Source organism: Falco cherrug, chromosome 2, assembly GCF_023634085.1.
Source record: "Falco cherrug isolate bFalChe1 chromosome 2, bFalChe1.pri, whole genome shotgun sequence".
NCBI classification, from domain to species: Eukaryota; Metazoa; Chordata; class Aves; order Falconiformes; family Falconidae; genus Falco; species Falco cherrug.
In genome coordinates this window covers 436,019-460,084 of record NC_073698.1, presented here as the reverse complement: position 1 = coordinate 460,084, position 24,066 = coordinate 436,019, and the positions used below count along the sequence as shown (strand labels likewise).

Sequence of the window (24,066 nt, the reverse complement as noted above, 5' to 3'; positions counted from 1 at the left end):
AGGTGCCTGTAGGGGCAGCCAGGCCAGCAACAGGGAACCTGGGTGCATCCTGAAGAGTGGAAAACCATGATTCCCCTCCTTTAACTTACTCTCTAGCACCAGCTCCTGTCATTACAGTGTTTTGCCACCCATGCAGCCCCCACACTTCCTCCAAGTCTGGCTGTGGGGCTAGAAGCCTTGCCACAAATTCACAAGGGCTGCTGCCTCTCTGCCAGCGTGGCAGGCTTGTTCCCTCCCCAAATCCTGTGCCTTGCCATGGTGTAACTCAGTCCAGCCCTGTGGCTCTGCCTGCGCAAGCAGCAGCTTGCCCGGATGGGGCAGGCAGGGTTCTGGTCAGTGTCTCCAGCCACTGCAGCAGCACTGCTTCAGTCCCCGAGTGCCATGACATGGGGCTTGTCCCCACTCTGCACTGTGCTCACAGCCCTACCCCAGGTGGTAGGATGAGGCCAGGGTGCCTGGTGTCCCTGCCTGTTCCTCACAAGTGCTGGCATGTCATTCCACCTCCACCACATCAAAGGGCAGCTCACAGATAGGGCAGCACACCCAGGCATTGCAGGATGCCTCTGCCTGCAAGGATGAAGGCCAGGCTGGATTAGGATCTTCCTCTCCACAGCAGGAGGTGTGTGCAAGGAGATCCAGGCTGAAGTGACCTGCAGAAAGGGGAGGTGACGCCATTGTCCCAGGCTCTGCAGTGCTGGGGTGAGCACAGGGGCCTCATGCTCTCCCTCAAGGTTCCTGTGGCAGCCTGGCATGCCTGATATGCTGTATCATCCCTCTTCTGCCTGTCACAGGGCTGGTGCCAGGGTGCCCTGCATGTGTGGCAGTGACATGTCCTGGCTGTGCAGCTGTCACTGCTTCTCCCTGAAAAGCTGGGGTTCAATGCACATGTGGGGACAGCAGAGCCAGCAGCAGCCACAGGTGTCCCCTCACCTCTCTTCAAACCCAGCCGCCTCCACTTGGAACCCACCTCAATGCTGTGGCAGCTCCACAGCCGCTCTCATGCAGCTCAGCTTGGCCTCCGTGGCTCCCACAGCACAGGACAGCTCACCCAAGCACCATCCTGCTGCTGCCTGGGATGGCGGGGCCAGGACCTGCCCCAGCTCCTGGGGATGGAGCTCTGGGCTCACCCCCCACAAGTCTCTCCCACCATCGCTTCAACTCCCAGCCTGCCTGAGGGGACTCAGGCACCAGCTGGACAGATGAACAGACAAACACAGTGTGCTCTGGCCCAGAAGCATGTCCCGCTCCCTGCTCAAGTCAGCCGTGCAGACTCCGTGTTTACAGGGAGGCTGTTTCAGGCCAGAGGACCCACCTGAGCATATGGGGCAAATGCCCGTGTCATGACTGCTGTCACCCCTCTTGGCCTGTCTCTCACATCGGCTGTGGGCTCTGGCTCTTCCTTCTGATGTGGACTGCCCTGAGGCAGCTGGCAGAGACCTACAGGGGCATTGCAAGAGCAGGCGTGAGCTTAGGGCTTGCTCCGCTGTGCCCTGCCCAAAGCAGTGAAAGACTACCCCAGCCAGGGACCAGATCTGGCAAGAAGGGAGCAGTGCACCAGCTGCCCAGCAGGAGCAGGCAAGGAGGGATTCAGAGCAGACAAATCACCGGGGTGAGGGCAGGGGATACACGGTGACTTGAGGGATGGATTACCTGCCCACCGGGCTGGGAGGTCTCTGCCTGCTGCCTGGCTGCCTGTGGGCTCTCGTGGGGGCTGCAGGGACATCTCGTGCAGAGCCTGGGGAACAGCAGACAAGAAGTAATCGTTCCCCCTGCCCGACAGTGCCAGATCTTGCGGTGGAAGGGGCCGGGTGAGAACTGAACCACTAGTATTCAGGGGTACAAAACCACCCCTGTGACACAAAATAACAATCACCCCTTCCAGCTGCCTTGCTGCGGACACTAAATGGAACGCAGGAGGTTTCTCGGTGGGCTGTGGGATTTACCATTGAACTCCTCTCATGCCAGTAAGGAGGGTGACTTGCACAGAGGAAGGCCACTCTTGCCAGGACACAGCCTGCAGCCAGTGGGGCAGAAGAAATGGGATCCCTCCAGGCATGGGGAGCACCCTGGCAGCTGTGGATTCACCCTAGCCTGCCCCAGGTGGGATCACTCCAGCCACGGGCAGAGCCCTCAGCAGGACAAGATCCATTTGGACGATTTTGGGGGGTGCGTACCAACTATGCAAAGGCTCTCTGCACTGCAATATGCCCTACACCAGCCATGGGCAGCTCTGGCTTACCTGGGTCCTCAGCTGGCAGCTCCGGGTCACCCCCCGGGCTCCTGTGCTGGCTCTGTGCCTCAGCGCCTGGCTCCGCACTGCTGACAGCACCATCTGGGCTGGTTGGCTGAGGCAGGCTGGGCTACAGGCAGCTGGCTCTAGCTGCTGCAGGCGGCTCTTCAGCTGCTCCTCCTCCCTTGAGCTCCTGGAGGCAGACAGTCAGCCCCGTGGGGAGGTGAGAGCAGGCAGGCTGGCAGGAGCCAGAGCTCCAAGCACCTGGGGGCTTGGAGGCAACACCTCAAGGTGGCTCCAGGCCTGGTTGCACAGGGCAAGGATGGAGATGGACCAGAGCGGGCTACATACGAGCATGGATTTGGAAAGAAAGTCCAGCAAAAGGCAGGGCTGGAGCGCCAGGGGCTGTCCGCGGGCTCGGGATCCTCCTGCAGGACAAGGGAATGCCCTAGGGAATCAAGACAGGCACTCTGTGACCCTCACCCCGGGTGCAGCCCCTGGTCCAGCCAGGAGAGCAACCTCTTGCCCTCTCCATGAAGCACGAGCAGCAGAAGTGGAAGAAGCAGTGGAAGCCCCATCACTGCTACCTCCCAGTGGGTTCCCGCATGAGGAGCACACAAGGGGCACCTACTAGGCTTTGCTGTGAAGGAGGGGGTGGCTGGATGTCCTCAGGGTCCAGCAGCGTGCGCACACGGATGAAGGACAGTCCAAACTGGCTGTGCTTGCTGAAGGGCTGGCTGCAGGTGAGCCGCAGGCGGTCCCACTTCTGCCCCACTGCCAGCATCAGGAAGTCTGCTGCAGAGGGGCAGCAATTAGGGTGGAGGGGGCATACTGGATACCACTGTCCCAGCACCGCTCCCACCTCGGCTTGTCACCTTGTGTCATTGTTCCCCCTGCAGAACCAGGACACGGTGACAACTGGGGGATTATGGGTATGGGAAGAGGCCAGGGCATGGGATCAGAGCTGGTACAACCCTCCTGAGGCTGCACAGTGAACAGGATGGCCACAACCCCTGATCTCCATCCCTACGTGTCATTCCTTAGTCTCTCCTTCCCTTTCCACCACCCCCAGCTAGCTGCAGCCCATCGGCAGCCCCCCAGCCTCTCTGCTCCGGGCCTCTTTCCTTCATATCGGGCAATACTTACCTTCCTTAAGCATCCGGACCCTGCAGCGGTTCTGGTCCAGCTTTGAGTCAGCTGGTGTCATCAGCGCAACACTGGGCACCAGGGTGAGATAGGGTTGGTTTAGTGGCCATGAGGAATGTCCCACCTCGATCTGGAGGAAGGCGCAGCCGCAGTTGCCTGTATTAAAGCAGGAAGGATGTGAGGTTCAGGGCTGCCGAGCCCATCCTGGGTACAGCCCTGCCCGAGCTGGCGGCAGGGAAGGTACCAACATCCACATAGCCGATGGGACTGGCTCTCTCCAGCTGCAGCTCCAATCTCAGCTGCCTGCTGCGGTCTTGGGGGCAGCTGAGCCAGGGACGAAGGCTGTCCTCAAGCAGCAAGTTCTCCACCGGGTACCTGGGGTCCTGCACGTGACGGCAGAGATGCCATGTCACACACCAGCTCCCTCCCTGCCTGCCTTCCCCTTCCCCTCCACCTCGTTCTGGGTGCGGGGGACTCTCTGGCAATGCACAGAAATTGCACTCCACTTTTTGAGAGGAAGAACTGCACGCAATTCCTGCCCTTCAGCACTAATTAGCAAGCTTCAGCTGGTACTTAACAAGGAGAGCTGTGGCGCTGCACCCTGTCACACCCCATACCGAGACCCCCCCTCCCTCTTCAGAGACCTCAACAACTCAGAGGGAAACCTGGGCTTTGCAAACCTCCCATCGAGCCCCCCACCTTGAGGAAACACCCCAGAGACCTGCGAGAAGGACACAACATAGCTGATTTTGACTGGAGCCATCTGAGATCCCCTGGAGACAACTCTCTGTCGGGACCGAGCTTCCTTTTGGATCCCTCCAGCACCTGGTGAGGAGAGGGCAGGTCTGTGGCAGGACTGAGCATCTCCTGGCAATGAGGAGCTGGGGCTCCAGCCAAGCCTCTGCCCCCCACCTGCCATAGCACAGCTCACCCCACTTTCAGATGGTGCAAAGTGGGGGGCTCTGGGGCAGCCTCTTCATTAGTCCCCGTTGACTCCAACCTCACCCCCCAGCCCCAGTGCCTCCCAGCTCTGCCCCCTGACCTTGCGGCATTGTTTTGCCACAGCATTAACCCCTCCCCAACTGACTCACAACCCCCCAGCCCCATTCAGCCACCCCTCTGCTCTTAACTCACCCCACAACCCCACCCACCCCCCCGGCTCCATTCCACCCCCCTGGTGCCACCCACGCACAGCCCACAAGCTGTAGCCCCATTCTGTCACCCCAGTGCCCCTAGTCCTTCCCCACAACTCCCCTCAGACCCTCCAGTCCCACCCCCCGGTGTCCCCAGACACACACACAACCCCCCCAGATCCATTTTGCCACCCCAGTAGCCCCCAGTTCTGCCCCATGCCCCCCAGCCCCATTAACTCCCCAGCCCCCACCCCATTCACCCCCCGTTCCACCCCATGACCCCCTCACAGCTCTGCCCCATGACCCCCCATCCCATTACACCCCCGCAGTGCCCTGCAGCCCCCCTACCCATTCAGCCCCCCCCCAGCCCATTCAACCTCCCAGTGCCCCACAGCCCCCTCCGCCCCACAGCCCACCCCCCAACTGCACCCCCAGCCCCCTCACAGCCCGGCCCCACAGCCCCCCTAGCCCATCGCACCACCCTAGTGACCCCCAGCCCTGCCCCCCAGGCCGCCCCCTCCCCATTCGCCCCCCAGCCCCCTCACGGCTCTGCCCCACGGCCCCCCCAGCCCCTCCCCCCCGAGGCGCACCGATCCCGAAGCCGCCGCCCGAATCTTCCGCTCACACCCGGTGACCCCTGACCTCCGACCCGTGACCCAGAGGCCCAGTCCCCGCCGGCCTGTCACTCCCCCCTCGCTTGAGCCCGCGGCCGCGGTGCCTGACGGGACACGCAGTCCTCTGGCTGGGCCGCGCTGCCGCGCCGCGGCCCTAAGGAACCGTCTGCCATGTGCACTCCCTCCGAAATAGCGTAAGGGGGCGGTGACATCGTTAGCCCCGCGGTGCGAGGCGGCCGGTGTAACCGGGTCCACCGGAAGGGACTGTGCGTCCCACTTCGGGACTGGAAATGGCAGAAGATCCCTGGCCGTGACAGCTCGCCCCTTCCCTCTGCCTGTAGCGGCGCCTCTGGCGGCTGTCCCACCCCTCCTCTCCTCTGACTGGCCGTCGGGGCAGCGCCGCGCCAAGCGATTAGCGGAGGTGCGACGGCGTGGCCGGTGATTGGCGGACGGTGGCGGAAGAAGCTGGCCGCTGGGGACGGGGGGGGCAAGATGGCGGCGGTGCTGGAGGTGGAGGTTGGGGGTCCCGTCGAGCGCGATGTGGAGGAGGTAGCGGGGGGCCGGGAGCGCCGTGGACCGGGGCGGGCTGGGGGCCCCCGGGAGGGTTAGGGAAGGGGGGCTGTGGGGCGGGGGACACCGGGTTGGGCGCACTGGCTAGGGGACAGGGCCCTGCGGCGGGGGCTGCGGGGGGCTCGGGGCTGGGGGTGCTGGGGTCGGGGGAGGCGGGGCGGGCGGGTGTGGGGGTGTGTGCACTGAGGCTGCCTGGGGGGACCCTGGGGCGTGGCGGGGGAGGGGGGTCTGGGGCACTGGGAGCTTCCAGGGCTTTGGGGCGGGGGGGTATGGGGACCGTTAGGGCTGAGGGGCTCTGGGAGTCCCTGGGGCGGGAGGGCCCCGGGAGAATCTCCAGGCCCCTGGGGCAGGGGGATATTGGGGGTCCCTGGGGCAGGAGGGCCCTGGGAGCATCTGAAGGCCCCTGGGGCAGCGGGGCATTGGGGGGTTCTGGGTGAGGGCGCCTTTGGGCTTTTTTTGGTGAGCTGCAGTGGATCTGCAGGGCCTCAGGAGGAGGGGCTTTGGAGGGCTCTGGGGTCCCTGTGGGTCTCGGAGGCACTGGGGAAGGGTGAGATGGATGAGAATGTGCCTCTGGGGTGGGCGGCCGTCCTGAGTGCAGGGTGAGAGGCTGGATGTGGCTGGAGGCAGCTGTGAGGAGCGCAGGGGAGGAGGGCGGTGGTGGAGGGGAAGCTCAGAGCAACCTTTGAGCTGTGTGAGAAACTGGCAGTTTGGGACATGGCAGGTAATTGGCAACAAGGGCCTCTGAAAGACTTTGCATCCCTGAAGTGGCCAAAGTGCCTGTTCCAGACAGGGCCCCCCAAGCTGGAGCAGCTGAAGAGGGGCCCTGGAAACACTAGCTGGGTCCTTTGGCACCTGCGAAGCTTCTCTGCTGTTAATTCATTCTCTGACTTTAAAACTCACTGCTGGAAAAGCCATGCGAGACTGGGGTGGGATTTGCATTTCAGAGAACACGGGAGGACGCGGGGCTGCTTGCGGTGCCCTCGGATGCCGGCAGCACGGGTAGTGTTCTCTCCTGGCAGCGACTTCTGCCTGTCACCTTGGTGCTGCGCCGTGTGAACTTCCGTGCTGAGATAATCAGTGGCCCTTGTTGCTCTTGGGGAATTGAAGCCATGTGAGGTAGAGGGCTTTAATTGAAGTTCCCACTGTTCCCATGATGGTGTTCAAGCATTCCCAGAGATGAAAAATTATAAAGCCAAAAAGAAAAAAAATCTGCTCAAAAAGCTGGAATTGAGAGCAGGGGCGTGCCTGCTTCTACACAACGGGAGTGTGGCATCTGTGTCTGCCACGGCATGTGTGCCACTGTACCACAGCACTGTAATGGCACTGCTGTCCTAGGCTTCGTCATGGCACTTTGTACTCAGGAGTTTTCCTTTTGCTTGCAGAGTGGTTCTGTGTGCGTGCAGCTGGCAGCCCTGCTGGAGCAGCAACACAAGGGGTACAAGATGCTTGGCTGGTGCAGTTGGGGTTTTTCAGTGCTTTTCCTCAAGAATTGGTAGTTTGGCTTAAAATTTTTCAGGTGCTGAAGGTTGTATTTGGGAAGTTTACTGGCAGGGTTGACTTGTGGAACTTCCCTCCTGTATGGCTGAGCTGTGTGAGCAAGGTGAGACAGTCTGCCTGAAGCGCAGTAAGAGCTTGTGCATCCTTCCTGTGCCATGTGTTGCTGCCAAAGAGCAGGTACAGTGGGATGACAGGAGGATTCAGCCTCAAATCCAGTGACCAAATGTCTTTAGCCACAAGTTGGTCACTCTTGCGTTACTTCTTGTTATATTTTAAGATGTTCACTGGTGGCTTTTTTATGCCAGAGAGGTGTTTGTCCAGCCAGGCTTTGAAGAACACAAAGGTGTATGTGTGCATGCTGGAACCAGGCTGTCTGAACTCCTCTCTGAACAAGCAACCCTGGCATCCCCCTGTGAATCTCTTCCATTGTGATAAGTGAGACTCAAAGCAAACTAGTAAGTAAACAGTAAGCTCTTGCACTCATGAGCTCTTTAGTTCAGTGCCAGCAGTAGATGGGAAACCTTTTCCATGTAAAAACATAGAAGAGCTGAAGATGCTTAGAAGTGAAATTCCTGTTTTTCAGTCCAACAGAAAACTGTTTTTGGGACTGGCTGAGAGGGCGTTGCGAGGAGGCAACTGACGGGCTGTGCTTAACTCTGTGCTGTGGTTCCACAAAATCCACATCCATCAGGACAAAATCCATGTGCTTGTGTTTGAGATCTTGGCAGCTCTGTGGGCTGAGCACATTGCTGACGAACAGTTAACGGTGGAGCTGGTGCACGGTGGAGATCTGAAAGGAGTTTAACGTTTCACTTGGTGCACCCATGTGGGATAAACACTGAGTGTCATGTGGCTTTGGCTCTGCCTGGTTGTAACTCAGGCTGTTGTCAAAGGTTTAATTTGTGATTGTTGAAGCATTTGATCAGTTAGGGCCTTTTACTCCCTGCTGATTGTTACTGTGCTGTTTTGCGAGCAGAAGAAATGAAGACTTGAGATTCCAAAATTTTCTCAGACTTCACTAAAGAGCCTGCCTCTTTAAAATCTGCTTCAGGTGAATCACTGCACTCTGGGCATTCTCTTGAAAGGTATTTATTTCTCTTGAGATTTATCTTCCAGTTATTTCAGGTTGTTCCTAGTGAGTGATGTGAAATATATACTGAGGCTGGGGCTGTGGGAGAGATGAAATCAGGTCCCGGGCATCCTGGACCCTCGGCTCTTGTGCCTCTGCCCGGTGCTGTGCGTAGCAGATGCTGGCTGCTGTTGGTTTTGATGGCCGAAATACTGTGGAGCTGTGCAGCATGAACTGTAGGCTGGTCTGTAGCTTGGAATTGAAATCAGCAGCTGCTTATTCTCTGTCCTCAAGACATTCTCCTTACCTCCTTCCCAGATTTAGAGCGTAAGGAGATTACAGCCAGCTTGCAGCTGGGTGGTTGGTACGTGTGCCTGGAGATCTTCCTGTCTCCCTGCTTCTGGACTGCGAGAAACAGGCGGTTATGAGGTTTGTATTATAGGTAACCGCAGCCTTTGTGTTTTCCTAGAGAGGAGTTCTCTTGACTGTCCTGGTGATGGGGATCACAAGTTTGCTGAAAACTGAAGAGTGGCATGAGTTTCTTCCAAGGGTCATGGTACTGTGTGTGTGGAGAGAATTGGACTTTAGTCATAGATAGCCAGTTTCGCCAAGCTGTCACGCTGAGGGGGCTGGGCTTTTTGAGTGGTTCGTGAGTTCTGGAGGAGAGAGCTAGCAGAATATATAATTCTTAATTCCTTATGTTTTTTTAAAAAAATAGTTGTTCTAAGAGCTCTGGTTTGTCAGACAGAGGGCATCCTGTGCTGGTATTGCCAGCAGGAGTGGTTTGGTGCTCAGGGCTTGGTGGAGTGTATCTTCAGATACTTCAGTCATTGTCATGGTTCTTGTCTAACCCCTCTCTGCTCTGGTAAAGGGAGACTTATGAGCAGAGGCTCTTCAGCCTAGCTGATGGGGATAGAAAGGGACCCAAAACCTGGGTGTTAAAATGACAGACCCAAACTAGAAATAGAACAAACACTTAATGGTAAGAGCAGGTGCTTCCTGGCACCGTCTCTCACGCTTGGATTCACCATTGCTATTCATTTTTAGAACCAAAGCTAGATTTCTTTGGTAAAAGAGTGTGCAGATCAAGGAGGAGTTAACTGGAAGGTTCAGTTTGCAGTGGCTGCTCTGCCAAGTCGTGTCTGACAGTCATCAGATCGCTCTGTCTCTGCTTGAACATCCCGTCTGTCACGTCCTGGCCCCCCCTTAACAAAGTTATTTCAGGAGCTTTAAGCTCTGGGGAATCTGGTGAAGCTCAGTCCCTGTAATTGAGTGAAAATTGTGTCTGATGCTGTGGATTCTTGCACCTGCAAGGACAGCTTACATGGCAGTTGCTGCTTTGGAGGATGGCTAGGTAGGAAGCGTTCTTCTCTGTGAAATGCAGGATTGCCTTAGGGTATGGGGCAGAGAAGGCTTTAGCTCATTTGCTGGAAGAATTTGTAGATTTGGGGGAGATGCTGAAGGACAGAGGCTGAAAAGTGTTCCCTGAGCGTGGGACAGAGCAGCGTGGATGGACCAGCTGCTGGTGTGCCACAGAGGAGTGACCACAAGCTGCTGTATGCTGAGGGGAGAAATAATTGATGTGTTTGGAAGGTGCTGGACTGTCTGTGCTCGTAAAATGTCCTCATGCAGTGAGGGCAGGGGTAGAGCCTGGGGGGAGCAGGGATCTCCTGGGGAGTGGCAGTGGGAGCCCCTGGTGACTTCCCAGAGCTTGCAGAGGGGTTGACCTATGCCAGAGCTGAGCTGGGCCAACAAGCACTTGGAGTTTATCAGCTTTTGCTTGCAGTGATTTGAGAACATTTTTGAATGATTTTTTTTTTTTTTTTTTTTACTGTTTATCAGAGCAGTTGTTCCAACTCTGAATTGGGTAGCTGACTTTTTGAAGGGAAAGCAGTGACTGAACTGATTAATCTGGATGTTTTAGGAACAGAAGAGCTTGGGGAATTTGGGCAATGCAAGCATACTTCTTGGAGTCAATGTCAGATCGTCACATGCTGTTTCCTATGCAGGCAGGCCAGTGAGCTTGAACAGGGGTTTTCATAGGTCTGTGTTTTGCATTTGCCTAAGTACTGAAGCACTTCTTGAAGGCCTTGGGGACTGAACCTCTCGCAAGTGTTGCTCTAGGGTGAAGCACAGCAGATGTCTAACAGCACACAGACGGATTGCTGCCACGCACGTGTTTTCCTGCCTCCTCACCCTGGGATATAATTAGGTGCCACAGAGGAAGCGAGGCAGCTATGTGTGTCCTCAGCTGAGCCCAGGTGTAATTGGAGGTGCTGCCTGCAAGGCATCGGTTTGGGGAACAGTCCCAAGGTTGAGGGATATCCCTGTGGTTCAGTACCCAGTGATCCAAGGCTGGTGGTGCTGAGGTGGAGCCTGTTCCTGTGTACATGTCTCCAGTGTGTACAGGAAAGCGTGATGATAAAGTCCTTGCTGTGCCTTGGTTTTGGTACCTTTTCTTATGGTTCCACACCTCCTTGCTGGTAAACATCCAGGTGTGGGTCATTCTGGGCTGGCCAGCCATGCACTCGGCTGTGGCTGTGCTGGGGAAGAGTTAGCAGCCAGGGCGAGTGCCAGCCCCTCGGCTGTGCTGGAGGGTCTCCAGCCAGCTGGGGGGTTGTAAACTGTATGTTTATATGCCCAGCCCCAGGTGAGCTGCTGTAGGTTTTATCTGTGTTTGTGTCTTGCCGAGGAAAGGTGACATGAAGTCAGAGCAGTGGGATTTTGTTTGCTGCATCCCCAGCACTGTGTGTCAGGGTTTGTGCTGGTGCTGGGATGCCCAGCCAGTGAGCCTGTGCAGGAATGTGACTGGTGCTGGAGGCCTCTTCAGTTCTTATGTGAAGATATAAAGCTCCAGGAGAAAGCTGAAATGCAGTATCAAAGGTCCCCTCACTGCTGCCCAGTCCAAATGCCTCATGGAGAGAGTATTCATGCCAAATTTTGCTGGGGGAAATGGGGAATTCTGTGAGACTCGGCCTTTGAATGCTGCTTGCTTGCAAGCTGAGAAGGTTAGCCTGGGGTCATGGTTCTGCAGAGGGGGGGCCTTCTAAATCACTTAGGCTGGTTCCTTCTGTCCCCTAAACCTGTCAGGCAAAGGATGTCCTTGACGCTCTGTGTGCAGCTGGGCAGTTTCAGCTTGCATTAAGCACAGATTACGCCAGTTCATCATCTCTTGTTGGTAATAACAGCAACTCCTGTTGCTCTTGGTTTCTCCTGTTGGGCAAAACCTGCTGCCTGTAACACCTGGGAGAGACACCCAGCCATGTCAGCAAAGGAAGTCCTAAATCTTTCTTCTTCCGTGATTCTGTCTGAAAATTTGTTTGTCAATGATTTGTGGGTGACATGTAGACACCAACCCCTGTCCTGCACACTGGTGGAATTTGGGATTCCCCTCTCTGTCCTGTTTCTGATGTGCACTGGGATCGCCCCTATGTGCCCAGAGACGCCTGGCTGGGTTTTGAATGTGGGACTTGAACCAATTCCTCTAGGACGGTGAGCTGCAGTGAAATATGGGAGTATGAGGGGAAAGGTACTTGCAAGTGGTGGAGGAGCAGGGGGACCCTGTGGCTCTCCCTGTACTGCCTGGAGGGTCAAAAGACAGCTCTGGGCTGCAGTGTCACGACGGCATGTCCAGGGTTTGTTGTTTAAAGCTGCTGAATCTAGGGTTTCCCCCTTCTGAAAGTTCTCAAAGAGCAGTCCTGGGGGTCTCACAGGATGCCTTTGCAGCTGCTGCTGCTGTCATCACTGATCGCATCTCACCGGGAGATAAAGGAGCCAGGTGCTGCGGCCGTGTTTCATGCGATGAGCAGGCGGTGTAGACAAGGCACAGCCTTGCTCCTGTGGGACATAAACCAGCATCTGTGCCGATTGGGCAGATGAAGGAAATCAGCTATCTGTTCTAGGCTGGTACTTCAATAGCTGATTTCTGTGGTGTTTTTTTTCTCTCCCTAGGTTGATCTTTCACACTTGTCCCCAGAAGAGAGATGGAGGTGAGTCTGTGTTGTGAGGTGAACTGACAATTACAGCTTGAGTGAGCTCCTGCTACTGACCAGAGCTACCAGCAGCACAGCCCATTTTCATGATGGGAGAGGACAGCGTTATTTGTTAGAGGGAAGTAGGAACTGTCCTAAAAGGCAATACTAATGTGTTTTTCCTTTAAATTGCTGACTAGATACTCCTCCTTTTCCTCTAGTCAAACCCATTTCAGCCAGACATTTGTTGAAAGCACAGTAAGGCTGGTCTCTCAGTATGGATTTATACAGGGTGGCTTCAGATCAGAGAATTTGGCATATTTGTTGGGTTTGGATATTTTTTTTTTCCCCCCTAAGTTGAACTGTCTTGTCAGCTTGAGACAGAGATGTAAGGATGTAAGAGGTCTTAATTCTGTCTTGGGTTTTGGTTAAACAGCACAAGCTGCAAAGAAATCCCGTGTGTCTGCAGAGCATCAGTCTGGAAATCTCTTCTTCCAGGATACGCATGGGGTTATCCAGGGCAGAGAGAAGCAATTTGCTAGAGTCAGAGGGTTTTGCTGGCTATAGACTGTGCCCTGCCCATCCAAGCCTTTTCCTTGCTGGGTGAGAGGAAGGATGGTGCTGGTGGCTCTGAAACTGGGCTGAGGGTTTGGTACTGAGAGCTGGTGCACACTCATGGCATCAGACAGCCACTCAGCTGATGCTGTTGCAGTGGTGAGTGAGTTACGTGAAACGTGTACTCCACGTTCCTTAGTTCAGATATGTCAGTGTGAGTTCTCTCTGCCTTGTTCATACCGGGGTGGGCTGAATGGCAGTCTTAGCTTTCACAGTTTAAGAATGAGCTAGTCTCAGAGAAGCCTTTTGTCTTTTCTCCTCTGGATTGCAATGCAGCACCCATCTCCACGATGCTCCTTCGTGGTGTTTCTCAGTCTGGTCTTCCTGGCTGCCCGTGCCGAGGTGTTTGTCAGCCCCACGGTGCTGTTAGCATGTGATCTGTGCCCGCATGCTCTTCAGCCACCTTTTCCCTGTGTTGCAGGGTGGAGCATGCACGAATGCATGCCAAGCACCGTGGTCACGAGGCTATGCATGCCGAAATGGTCCTCATCCTTATTGCCACGCTGGTGGTGGCACAGCTCCTGTTGGTTCAGTGGAAGCAGAGGCACCCTCGCTCCTACAACGTAAGTGTCTCCCATGCAACCATTTTGTCTCTGAGGCTGGGTGTGAGTGCTGAGTGATGCTGTCCTTTAGCTGATGAGAAGTATGCTCCTGGTTTTCTCTTTTTGGCTGGTGTTGAGATACCCCTTGTCTTCCCAGAAGCCTGCAGGGATTCTAGCTAGGGATGAGGTTACATCTGTTACAAGTGATGCCAATAACTCTGTTTTTCATAGTGCTTTGACACCAGGTGATCGGAGAAACAGATCTCCGGTATTGTCCTGAGGGTAATGCAAAGAGAAGCTGTTTTTTCTGGGTGCTTCCTCAGAAGCAATGGGGACTTCTTGCTGCTGGGCCCCTGGTTTTGACAGTTCTGGCAGCATTGTCTGCTGAGCAGACCTGCCACTTGCTGATGCCACTGGCTTGTCAGGGACTGTTATTCTACCTTAACTGACCTCACTCTGATTTCGGTATCAGAAGTAATGTTTCGAGGCGATACCTATAATCCTCTATGAACTTTAAACTGAACCTGTTTGCCTGTTGCCCCTCCCGCAGCACCACAGGAGCTCAGCTGCAGGGCTGTAGATCCCTTTTGGGAATAGGCTGTAGGGCAGAGGTGAGTCTGAAACCTTCCGCTGCACCTGTCTCCTTGTTTAATATTCGTCTGATGTTTGTATGGTTGCTGTGTTCGGGTCCTTGGAAAGGTGAAGGTTTATATAGCAGCCTTACAACTAGTTAGGTGGTCATCTCCTGTACCTTCCTCTGGATATGTTTCCTGTGCATTCTCCCTCTGGCTCTAGTCCTTTGTTACCAAGGATCACGTGGCTGCTGCCCCAAACTTCTTCAGCCAGGCTCTGAGCCTGTTCTCTGGGTGCCACAGACCAAACTTCCTGAGTTTCCTGGTTGCTATTCAGAGCCCTTTGATGCAGGGAGAACAGCTGCCAGGAGTGGCAGGGTGTTTCTGATGAGCAGAGAGCCAGCTCAAAATGCTTTTCCTCTGTTCCTGCAGATGGTGACCCTCTTCCAGATGTGGGTAGTGCCTCTGTATTTCACGATCAAGCTGTATTGGTGGCGGTTCCTGGTAATCTGGGTGCTATTCTCAGCAGTCACAGCTTTTGTCACCTTCAGGGCAACTCGAAAACCTCTGGTACAGACAACACCCAGGTTAGTACATGTGTTTCTGGGAAAACTCCTCAGCCCCAGGGGAATCATTACAAGGCGCTCTTTCCAGTTTTGCTGCCACAGATCATTGTCTTAAACTTTGTACCTTGGGAGCACTCAACCCCTGCCCGTGCTGCCCATGTCAGTCGGTGTAAAGCACTAATTGGCTGCTGGCAGCCAGCCCAATGCATGTGGTACGCGAGTGGGTGGTGGAAAGGCAGATACTTCATCCGAGGGCATTCCCAGTATGAAGCACACTTGCTTGTGGCCTTTGGAGATGCTGAGGTTTCTGGTTTGGAAGTCAAGACTGTAAGTGGCCTGTGGCAGGGATGGTTCTGTGGCTTGAAATAGAAATTTAAAGCTCATGTGTGTGGCTAGTTGAAGTGTCTGCTGACACCACCATCCAGGTTTACAAAGTACTTGCTGCAGTTTCTTTCAGGAAAAAATGAAGTAGTTAAATTCTTGTTTTAATTCTTTACAGGCTGGTTTATAAATGGTTTCTACTAATATACAAGATCAGCTATGCCACTGGAATTGTAGGGTACATGGCTGTGATGTTTACGCTTTTTGGTCTTAACTTATTGTTCAGGTGAGTGAATCTTTTGGGTCCCACTCCTGGGGCGAGGGATGTAACACACTGTGTGGAGTAAGGCTGCGACTCTGGAAAAACAGTTGTCTTAGCAATCTGATTAGTGGGACCAAAGAGACTCCAGGGATGTCCTTTTCTTGCTGAGAGGATCACAGGTAAGATGGTGCTACCTGAACTGGTCAGGGTCGCTGGAGAGCCCTGCTTCCAACTCAGCTGTGTTGGCAGCAGCTCCTCCATCTCTGCCTGTGTCTGGCCTGGGAGCAGCAGTGGGATTTTCTTTGCTTCCTGATAAAGAGTAGCATTTTCTTTGCTACCCTGACAAAGGGATACCTGCAACAGGCAGCCAGCCCAGGTGTGGTAGCAGAGGACCCTAGCCCAAGCCTTCATGTTTTAGAGAGGTTGATTCCTTCTCTGGTATATGAGCAGACCTGGCAGCTGCCTGCACAGACATGGAAGTGTTAACTGGGGGCTTACTGGGAGCTGATCTGGTGCACAAAACAGTTGGGAGATTACTGTAGCTGCTCATTCCAGAGGCTGGTGAGGGTGGTGGGCACCAGATATGAGACACCTGGGTGTTACACCCACATCTCCATTCAAATGCTGCTTTTTGACATCCAAGGAGAAGTGTCCCAGAAGCAGGGGCTGGGGCTGTTCTGGGCAGGCACCTAGAAGACCTCTGCAGGTGATGCTTCTGGGTGACATGTGTCTGCTGCTCTTGTGATGGGAGTTAGCACTGTGTGCTATGTCAGCACCCCTGCAGCCCCCCCAAAAAAGCTCTTGATGTCATTTTGGCTCTTCTGTTGTAGAATCAAACCAGAAGATGCGATGGACTTTGGCATCTCCCTCCTCTTTTATGGTCTTTACTACGGGGTTCTGGAGCGGGACTTTGCTGAGATGTGTGCAGATTACATGGCCTCAACGATCGGGGTGAGTTAATGCCATGCTCTTCCCCAGGCGAGAGTCCTGCCCCATTATGGGAGGGCCTGAAGTGTGTCAGTTGCAGCAATAGCTTTTGCCTCCCCCAAATGGGAAAGTGCATCAGACTTGAGGAAGGGCTTTCTGAGGCTGCTGCCTTTCCCGCTGTGCTCTCTCTGGACCCGCTGCCATGGTCAAGGCTGGGAGGTTTCTGGCGTAACAGAGCTGCTCTGAGACCTTTCCTTAAGAGCAGAGCTTCTTCAGGTGTTCCCTAGTCTCCAGAAGCACAAGAAATAAGGAATGGAAGGATCTGTTCAGCCCCTCTCTAAACTGACAAATATTCTCTCTCTGGGTCTTTAAAATCTCCAGTACCAAAGAGCACTCCTGCTTCTGGGACCATGCGGCAGGTGTGTTAACTTAAGAACTTAAGGCTTCACACCATGGGCTTCCTTCTGCTGCTTGTATCTGCTGCAGCTTGTGCTGTCCCTGTGGACAGAGGTTATGTTCCCATGTGCCTTCGGTGGTGGCCCACTCACCTGCTACCAAACAAAACCGCAGTCCACCAAAAATTACATGCAGTAGGTCATGTTGCTGCTTTGCAGCAGCCCTTTAAGGTCTTGGACTTTTATTTATTCCTCCTCCTCTCAGAGCTTTCTGCTGCTGCTCCTTGGAGGTTCTGCCTGGCAGGACTGGGGAGCCCCAGCCCCTCACCAGCCACCTTCCACTCACACTGGGACACCTTGGCAGAGCTCAGATCTCCCCCTGCATAGGTGGTGGGTACCCAGGACAGGCCTACAGCAGCCCAGGCACTCCCCGAGGGTCTGGCCTGTCTGCAGGACTGCCAGGAGGGTGCTGCTGCTAGTTGGCACCACGGCCCAAGGGTGCCACTCCATTGGGTGGTCAGAGCGAAGCTGTGCCAGGTCTGCTGGAGGCAGGTTTTGCTGATGATACTAAACTAGGAGGAGCTGTGGACTCCCTTGAGGGCAGAGAGGCGTTACAGAGCTGGGCAATCGCCAACTGTGTGAAATTTAACAAGAGCAAGTCTCAGATTCTCCACCTGAAACAGGGTAATCCTGGTTAGGGGGACGAGAGGCTGGAGAGCAGCCTGGGCTGATGACAAGTTGAGTATGAGTCAATAGCGTGGCCTGGCATCCCAGAGAGCCAACTGTGTCCTGGGGCATGTCAAGCCCAGCACAGTGAGCTGGTCGGTGGAGGAGATTGTCCCACTCTACACTGCACTGGTGCGTCCCCACCTCGAATTCGGTGTGCGGTTTTGGGTGCCTCCATGTATGAAGGACATCACACTACTAGAGTGTGTCCAGAGGAGGGCGACCAAGACTGTGAAAGGTCTCGAGGGCAAGACCTAGGAAGAGCTGCTGAGTTCACTTGGCTTCTTCAGTTTGGAGAAGACTGAGGAGTGACCTCATGGCATTCTACAGCTTCCTCAAGAGGGACAGCGGAGGGGGAGCTGCTGGTCTCTCTCTGGTGAGCAGCCATAGGACACGAGGAGATGGGGTAATGCTGCATCAGGGCAAGTTCAGACTGGATGTTAGCGAAAGGCTCTTCACTGAGAGGGTGGCTTGTCACTGGAATGGACTCCCAGGGAAGTTGTGACAGCACCAAGCCTGTCAGGAGTTCGAGGAGCATCTGGATAATGCTCTTAGTCATGTGGTTTAGTGTTACGTAATCCTTTGAGGAGTAGAGAGTTGGACTCAGTGGTCCTTATGGGTCCCTTCCAACTTGAGATATTCTGTGTCTCCTAGCCAGGACACAGCATGAGTGACCCAGGGCTCGTGGCCACCCCTGGAGCGTGTGGGACCAGAGCTGCACGCAGGGAGATGTGGTTGCGTGCCTGCACCCTCCTGCGTGCTGCATCAGGCTGATGCTGAGCCAACAGGCTTGGAAATGGTTGGGGGGTGGCTGCTCTGCGCTTCGCTCTTCAGCTGACCGAGCTTCAGGGACCCGTGGGGCTGGAGGCTTGGACCATATTCAACTGCCAGCCCAAGGCTGCCATTTTGGGTTAAAGCTGTCACCTCCAGCTTGTCCTGCTCTCACCCCCAGCCTCTGCCCTTGCTGCCTGGCATGGGTGCACCAGCCCAGCAGGCAGCTGACAACTGACCAGGCCATCGGGGAGTGAAGGGGGCTGGTCCCCGGCATGGGGAGGGGGTTGTGGGGCTGGCAGAGGGGCTGGGGTGTGATCGGCCACCACATGGCTGAGCAGCTCCCTGTCCTGTTGTAGTTGTTTCCCACAGCTGGGCCTGTAACAAGGTTTTTAAGCCCAAAAGGCTGAGGCTGGACTCCAGGTGCTGACCCCAGCCCTCCTTAAAGTTTAGCTGTGCTGACGTAGGCATGGGACACGTGCCCTCCTGCTGTCACTGCTTTCCCTCTGCTCTGCCCTCGCTCAGTTCTACAGCGCCTCGGGGATGCCCACCAAGCACCTCTCTGACAGCGTCTGCGCTGTCTGCGGCCAGCAGATCTTCGTGGATGTCAATGAGGAGGGGATCATCGAGAACACCTACCGCCTTTCCTGCAACCACGTGTATCCTTTTCCTTGGGAGCCAGCCCATTGCCTTGCTGGCTCCCTGCCAGGGCTGGCAGCAGAGAGCTCCTGCCCTGCACCTTCTCCAGCCTGGGGTGAAGAAACGCCTGTCCTGGGACTTGGGGCCATTCTGCTGATTTTACATGTGATCCTTGCCTGTGTCATCGCTGACTTGGCATGGAAAGAGGCAAAGTCCCACATGTCCCTGAAATCAATGCCTCGTTGCTTCCATTTTACAAGTGGTTGTTCTTCCTTCCCCTCTCCAGCTGCCCCTGCTGTGGCAGTGCTGCTGTGGAGCTGTGCCTTGCTTTCCAGCTACCTTTGCTAAATCTGCTGGGACTTGACTGCCCAGCGCTTGCTGCCATGCCAGCTCCCGTCAGCATGAGGTAGGGGCGTGAAGCGTCCCTGGTCCAGCCGAGCAGCGCTCTGTGTGTCACACTGGCCCCTTGTTGGAGAACTACTGCTGCAAGTCCTGGCTGAGAGCCTCCGAAGGGAAGAGTTGGGGGAAAACACTGCCTGCCCCACACAGCATCCCTTGGAAAACAGCCCCTGCAGCCTCGTGCTGCCAGTCAGTGCCTGCCCTGCCGACTCCAGCCACAGTCCAGCAGCTTCCTCCTTCCCCAGAAATCCTCCAGCGACTCTGGCCGCAGCGGGGTTTCTGGCGCCCTGGAATTGCTCACCCTTCCCCTTCAGCTGATTTTGAAACTGGAAGTCCTGGTTGTTGCTCAGCCCCAGCAGGGGAGGGCTCAGGGTTTTTTCTGGCAGTGACTCAGCGGTGGAGATGGGATGTCCTCTGGCACTGCTTGCGTTACTGGCTGCGAGGTGCTTTCCAAACTGGGCCTGAGCAAAGGTCATGGTGGCAAAACTCACCTAAATTTAATAGCTGTAAAGTGTTTACGAGGTGTATGCCAGCCTGGCCCCAGCATCTGACCCCGTGCAGGGCCTGAGCCTGCCTGTCACGCACCCTGTGGCAGCTTGGTGGGGGGTTGTGGCTGTTGAAGGAGTCTGTGCTTGTGGTAATCCCCTGGGGGGAGTGGCTCCTGCTGTTGCTCTGGCATTAACCCTGGGTCTGAGCAGCAGAGGCATTACCTGGGGGAGTTTGTTTGCTCAGCGACACCCTTATGCATGGCAGAGTTCCCCAACAGGGCAAGCGGCCTCACCCCAGAGCTGTGTCATGGTGGCTGCAGCCACCTCATGTTTCCCTGTGACTTCTTCAGGGCTGGGCTCAGGTTGAGTAAATCCTTGTTACTCATCTGCCATGATGGAGCGTAGCTGGCACCTGCAAGTCAGTCCCTGGGAGAAATCCCTTAAATACGTTGTTAATCCTTGAGAAGCCTTTGTGTAACACACAGAGTCAAGTTTGCAGAGCTCTCCTGGGCTGTACAAACCTTCCCAGCACTCAAAGCCCCAGCATTTCGCAGCCAGACACATCCCTGCCAGTCCTCTGCTGCCAGCTCCCACTCTCAAATTGAGGAGCTTCCCCCAGCCACCCGTGTCGGTCTAACCCTGCTCTGGTGTTAGCATGTGCTGGGTTACATGTGTGCCGGGCACTGTCGAGACACAGACTCTTCACCGTCTCATCATAGCCCTCATGATGCCTCCCCAGCCCACTGCCCCGTGAGCTCCTTCCTCTGTGCCTGGAAGGTGCTGTGCCTTCTAGGAAAGGGCTGCAGTTGTGCAATGTGGACACCCTTGCCTGTCTGATATTTCCCCCATCCCCTGTGCAGTGGCATGGGGATGACTTTTTTTTTAAGCTCAGTGGTTTCCTCCATGCTCAGTTGTGTGCCATCATTGTTTCCCCCTGCCCCAACATGAAGCAGTTCCCCTTAACGTGCCCCTCCCCAGGTTTCACGAATTCTGCATCCGTGGCTGGTGCATCGTCGGGAAGAAGCAGACGTGTCCATACTGCAAAGAGAAGGTGGATCTCAAGAGGATGTTCAGTAACCCGTATCCTTTCTCCTTGTGAAGGGGAACAGTGGGTAGGGTGCATGAGGGGCTCGGGGCCATGCCTGGGAGCTGCTGGCTGCTCATTTGGGCTCGCCAGGCCCCCCCAGGCAGGTGGCTACCAGCCCACAGCAATGGCAGAGACTGCAAAATCTGTCCGTGAGCTGGGCGTGTTGCCTGGCACGGGGCAGTGGGCATGTCTGGGGAGCTGGGAGGCTGTGGGCTCCACTGAGGGTGCTGCTCCCTCCGGTGAGAGATGAAAATGTTCATGAAGCCCTTCATGGCTGAGCCCCACAGCCCCTGCTTACCATGGGAGGGCTCAGCAGCCCTCATCCCCCTCCCTGCACCACTGTAAGGGATGGCTCAAGCCCCATGTTTTGCTTTTCCGCCTGTGGATGTTCCTGTGGGAAGTGAGTTCCCGCAGAGCCGGGCACTGGATTTTGCTGCCTGTGCAGCGTGTGTGTTGCCCCCTCTCTGAGGCAAGTCGTGTCGGTCCCCTGGGAGGAGGAGATGGTCAACCTGGACCCCCACATCCTGCAGGACACCTGGTTGCACCCCACACACTCCTTGCCAAGGCACAGCTGGGGTGAGCCCCAGCCTGGCCAGAGCCACCCCTCCCCAGGGAGCCAGTGCTGCAGAGGCTTGAGGCTTTGTTCCCCCTGTCCCTGTGGTGTGGCAGCTTTGAGTGGCTCCTTGGTGGGCTACACTCCTCTTGTCCCTGTCCCCGTGGTTCTTTAACTCCTTCCTACCCAGCTGGGAGAGGCCTCATGTCATGTATGGGCAGCTGCTGGACTGGCTGCGCTACCTGGTGGCCTGGCAGCCGGTGATCATCGGACTGGTCCAGGGCATCAACTACATCCTGGGGCTGGAATAAGGGCAGGCGGTGGGGAGCCGTGGAGCCACGAGAGGACACGTGCCCAGGGCAGGGGACAGCAGCTGGCTGGAAACGCTGGCTTTTCTCTGTCACTTCTCAGGACCTCAGCCGTCCCCAAGGACTGCAGCACTGGGGGCCGAAGGAGGACTCTGCCCTGAGGCCCCTCCCACTAGGGCTGGGGGAGTCTTTTTTTAAAAAGCAATTATTTTAATGAGCATATTGAAAACTTTCTATTGCAGCTGAAAAGAGACGCTTGTCCCGTTTCCCTGCCCCAGCCCCTCTCTGGCCCTTCACATGGCCCCGGTGTGCTGAGCGTTTGACTGGGGGCTGTTCTCCATCTCCCTCTCCTGCTGCTTTGCCGGAAGAGGTGACAGGGAGAGGGCTGAGGCTTTGCCAGCTCTGACGCTTGCTCCCCGGAGCAGCCTTCCCAGCAGCGAGGATGGGACATGGGGAAGCAGGGTCGGGGCTGGGCCCCTCTGCTGCGCGGGGCTGCAGAGGAGAGGCTGCCTGCGGGGGCTGGAGCTCAGCACCCTGGAAGAGGGGACAGAGGGACACTGCTGCCCGGACACTGACTGCCATGGGCCAGACTCTTGGCTGCCAGGTCCCTGGTGCCGTGGGTGCATGGGGAGTAACCGAGCCCCTCTCCCGCGCTGTGGTGGTGGGCTCTGCCTGTGCCCTGCCTCAGCTAACCCTTTTGTACACTCCCCCTTTTTTCTATATTCCTGCCTGGAAGCTGGTGGCATCACCCAGCTGCTGCAGCTCGGGGACCAGCCAGGGCACAGAGCGTGCTGTGCCGTTTCTTTCCCTGCACCTCTTTCTGTGATGGTGACGGTATGTCAAGAGCAGCCTGAGAGTGGGTTGCCCCTGCCCCAGGGCGCGGGGGATGCCCCGCTGGGGATTGCTCTTTTTGGCGCTGTAATAAAAGGGATCGAGCAAAGGGCGTGGGCAGGGCTGGGCTGCTGCTGGTGTTTCGCCATGCCAGCACAAGGAGCCGTGCCCCCATCCATCTTGTGCAAGGGGCTTTGGGCTCATTTTTTGGCAGCGGGTGAGTACAGCCTGTGATGGCAGCATGTGGGAGCAAGGTGCTTGACCCCAGGGCCAGCTGTGAGGCTCTGGGGGAAATTGGGAGCATTTTGGGGGTGGTCAGGAGCCAGCCCTCTCAGCAGTGTGAGGGCTTGAGCTGTGTCCCGTGAGGGTGCTGGGGTCTGACGGAGACACATGAGGCAGCGTCACCCCCGTTCCTGGTGTGAGGGACTGTGCCACGTTGTGCAGGGGATTTGGGAAGTGGCCACAGTGGCAGCTCGGCTGTGGGCGCAGCGTAGGCTGTGTCACCCAGGGGAGACCTGGCGTGGCTGCGCCACATGCCCCGCTGAGTCCTTTTGGTTTTCTTTGGGGTGAAACCACATCACAATGTTGTGCCAAACACAGAAATAGAGTCCTGGAAATGGAGATGCGGCCCAGGGTTTTTCTTGATCGTCTTCCTTGCTCTAGAGTGAGGCCACAGTTCCTCCTTCTGCCTTTGTGCTCTCCCTCAGTGGGGACAGATGCCAAAAGTGGCTGGGGACAAAGCACCCTCCCCACGGGTCCTGCCCACATATTTCACATCAGGGTAGCCTGAGCTCAGCTGGGTTGGGCTTTTGTGGGGATCAGGGACGTGGTGGAGGAGCGGAGGGTGCTGGGCTATCCCCATACATGAGCTGCCTCTGGCCCCTCGGTGCCCACAGGGCCCCTGGGCCAGTGCCGTTGCAGCCCTGGCCACAGATCCCCACAGGTGCTGTGGGGATGATGCGGCCACTGTCCCCGTCCTGGTGGGAAGGAAGGGGACGGGTTGTGCTTGGCAGGCTTGGAGATGTCCCTGAGAGAACCCTTCTAGCTGTGGTCCTGCCCTTCTGGGAACTGTTGATAACAACAGCCGGGAAACTCACTGGGCTTTTAGGGGCTTTTTTCCATGCGGTGCGTTGGTCCTGTGCCTGCACCACAGGAGCTGCCAGCGCGTGAGGCTCGGGTGGCTCCTCCTGCCCCGTGGCTGTGCCTGTGCTGCGTCCCTGCCTTGGCCGTGCTGGGGAAGCAGGCGCCGGGGGCTTCCCCTGGTTTTGCAGCATGATCTTGGTGGGTTACTGGAACCCTCATGTCTGCTGCTCTCCTGCTGCTGTGGGTTGGCCCCAGGGGGCTCTGCCACGGGGAGAGGGGCTGGGTCCTGGTCCGGGGTCCCCATGCCCCTGCTCAGGCTCCTCGCTGCCCCCCGGGGCTGGCTCCCCCGCGGTCAAGCACCAGAGCGGAGCCCTGGCAGGTCGCTGTGGGTTTCTCTCCATCTTCTGGAGCTGGGAGGCCTGCGCTAAGCTGTGGGGCTGCCCCAGCTGGCACACGGCCCGGCGCCCAGGGCTCCCCCCACCCAGTGCTGGTGCTCAGTCCCCAGGGGGCTTCACCCACCTCCCTCTCCCCCTGCCCAGACCCTGCCTTGCCCCTGGCCAGCCCTGAAGTGTGGGGAGCCAAACTGGTCCCTGGCATGGGGACTGCTGGCTGCGGCGTGGCCCAGCTCAATATGGGCAGGGCATGGCATTGGGCTGTCAGCCTCGGGGACTGTCCCCCAGCCCTGTGACACCATCTGCCCAGCCCTGTGACACCATCTGGCTCAGGGCCCCATGCAATGGGCATGGGTGCG

General features: G+C 56.5%; 2 protein-coding genes across 9 annotated transcripts; one reads left to right on the top strand and one right to left on the bottom strand.

Annotated features, from left to right (window-relative positions):
* Positions 1-74: 74 nt before the first annotated feature.
* Positions 75-4,393, bottom strand: XNDC1N (XRCC1 N-terminal domain containing 1, N-terminal like). Its single transcript, XM_055702845.1, has 10 exons — positions 4,289-4,393; positions 4,098-4,201; positions 3,621-3,759; positions 3,377-3,532; positions 2,862-3,025; positions 2,582-2,658; positions 2,240-2,423; positions 1,651-1,735; positions 1,313-1,437; positions 75-650 (listed from the first exon to the last, which is right to left on the bottom strand). Exons 1-10 carry the CDS (start codon positions 4,293-4,295, stop codon positions 366-368), a joined length of 1,326 nt encoding a protein of 441 aa, XP_055558820.1. The 5' UTR covers positions 4,296-4,393; the 3' UTR covers positions 75-365.
* A 1,180-nt stretch (positions 4,394-5,573) lies between these two features.
* On the top strand, positions 5,574-22,853 carry RNF121 (ring finger protein 121). Of its 8 annotated transcripts, none has more exons than XM_055702842.1 (9): positions 5,574-5,672; positions 12,211-12,248; positions 13,267-13,408; positions 14,392-14,546; positions 15,025-15,132; positions 15,939-16,059; positions 18,453-18,586; positions 20,432-20,530; positions 21,270-21,357. In XM_055702842.1, the coding sequence occupies exons 1-9, from the start codon at positions 5,616-5,618 to the stop codon at positions 21,355-21,357; spliced, it is 942 nt and encodes a 313-aa protein (XP_055558817.1). In that variant the 5' UTR covers positions 5,574-5,615. The 8 variants fall into 8 exon arrangements, with proteins under 8 accessions (XP_055558817.1, XP_055558810.1, XP_055558812.1 ...); XM_055702837.1 differs by having other exon boundaries at positions 5,575-5,672; positions 20,432-20,533; positions 21,284-22,853; XM_055702839.1 differs by lacking the exons at positions 20,432-20,530; positions 21,270-21,357 and adding an exon at positions 8,578-8,688 and having other exon boundaries at positions 5,616-5,672; positions 18,453-20,425.
* The last annotated feature ends 1,213 nt before the right edge of the window (positions 22,854-24,066 follow it).

What these genes read in the sequence shown, in the direction of transcription:
- XNDC1N (XM_055702845.1), bottom strand. An exon ending in ATGTTGTGTCCTTCTCGCAG is followed by an intron (nt 3,760 to 4,097) that starts GTCTCTGGGGTG and finishes CGTCACGTGCAG; the next exon opens with GACCCCAGGTACCCGGTGGA. An exon ending in CCTCCCAGCCCGGTGGGCAG is followed by an intron (nt 1,438 to 1,650) that starts GTAATCCATCCC and finishes ATGCCCCTGTAG; the next exon opens with GTCTCTGCCAGCTGCCTCAG.
- RNF121 (XM_055702835.1), top strand. Translation starts at nt 5,616, where the DNA reads ATGGCGGCGGTGCTGGAGGTGGAGGTTGGGGGTCCCGTCGAGCGCGAT. An exon ending in TCCCCAGAAGAGAGATGGAG is followed by an intron (nt 12,249 to 13,266) that starts GTGAGTCTGTGT and finishes CCTGTGTTGCAG; the next exon opens with GGTGGAGCATGCACGAATGC. An exon ending in CTGGTACAGACAACACCCAG is followed by an intron (nt 14,547 to 15,024) that starts GTTAGTACATGT and finishes AATTCTTTACAG; the next exon opens with GCTGGTTTATAAATGGTTTC.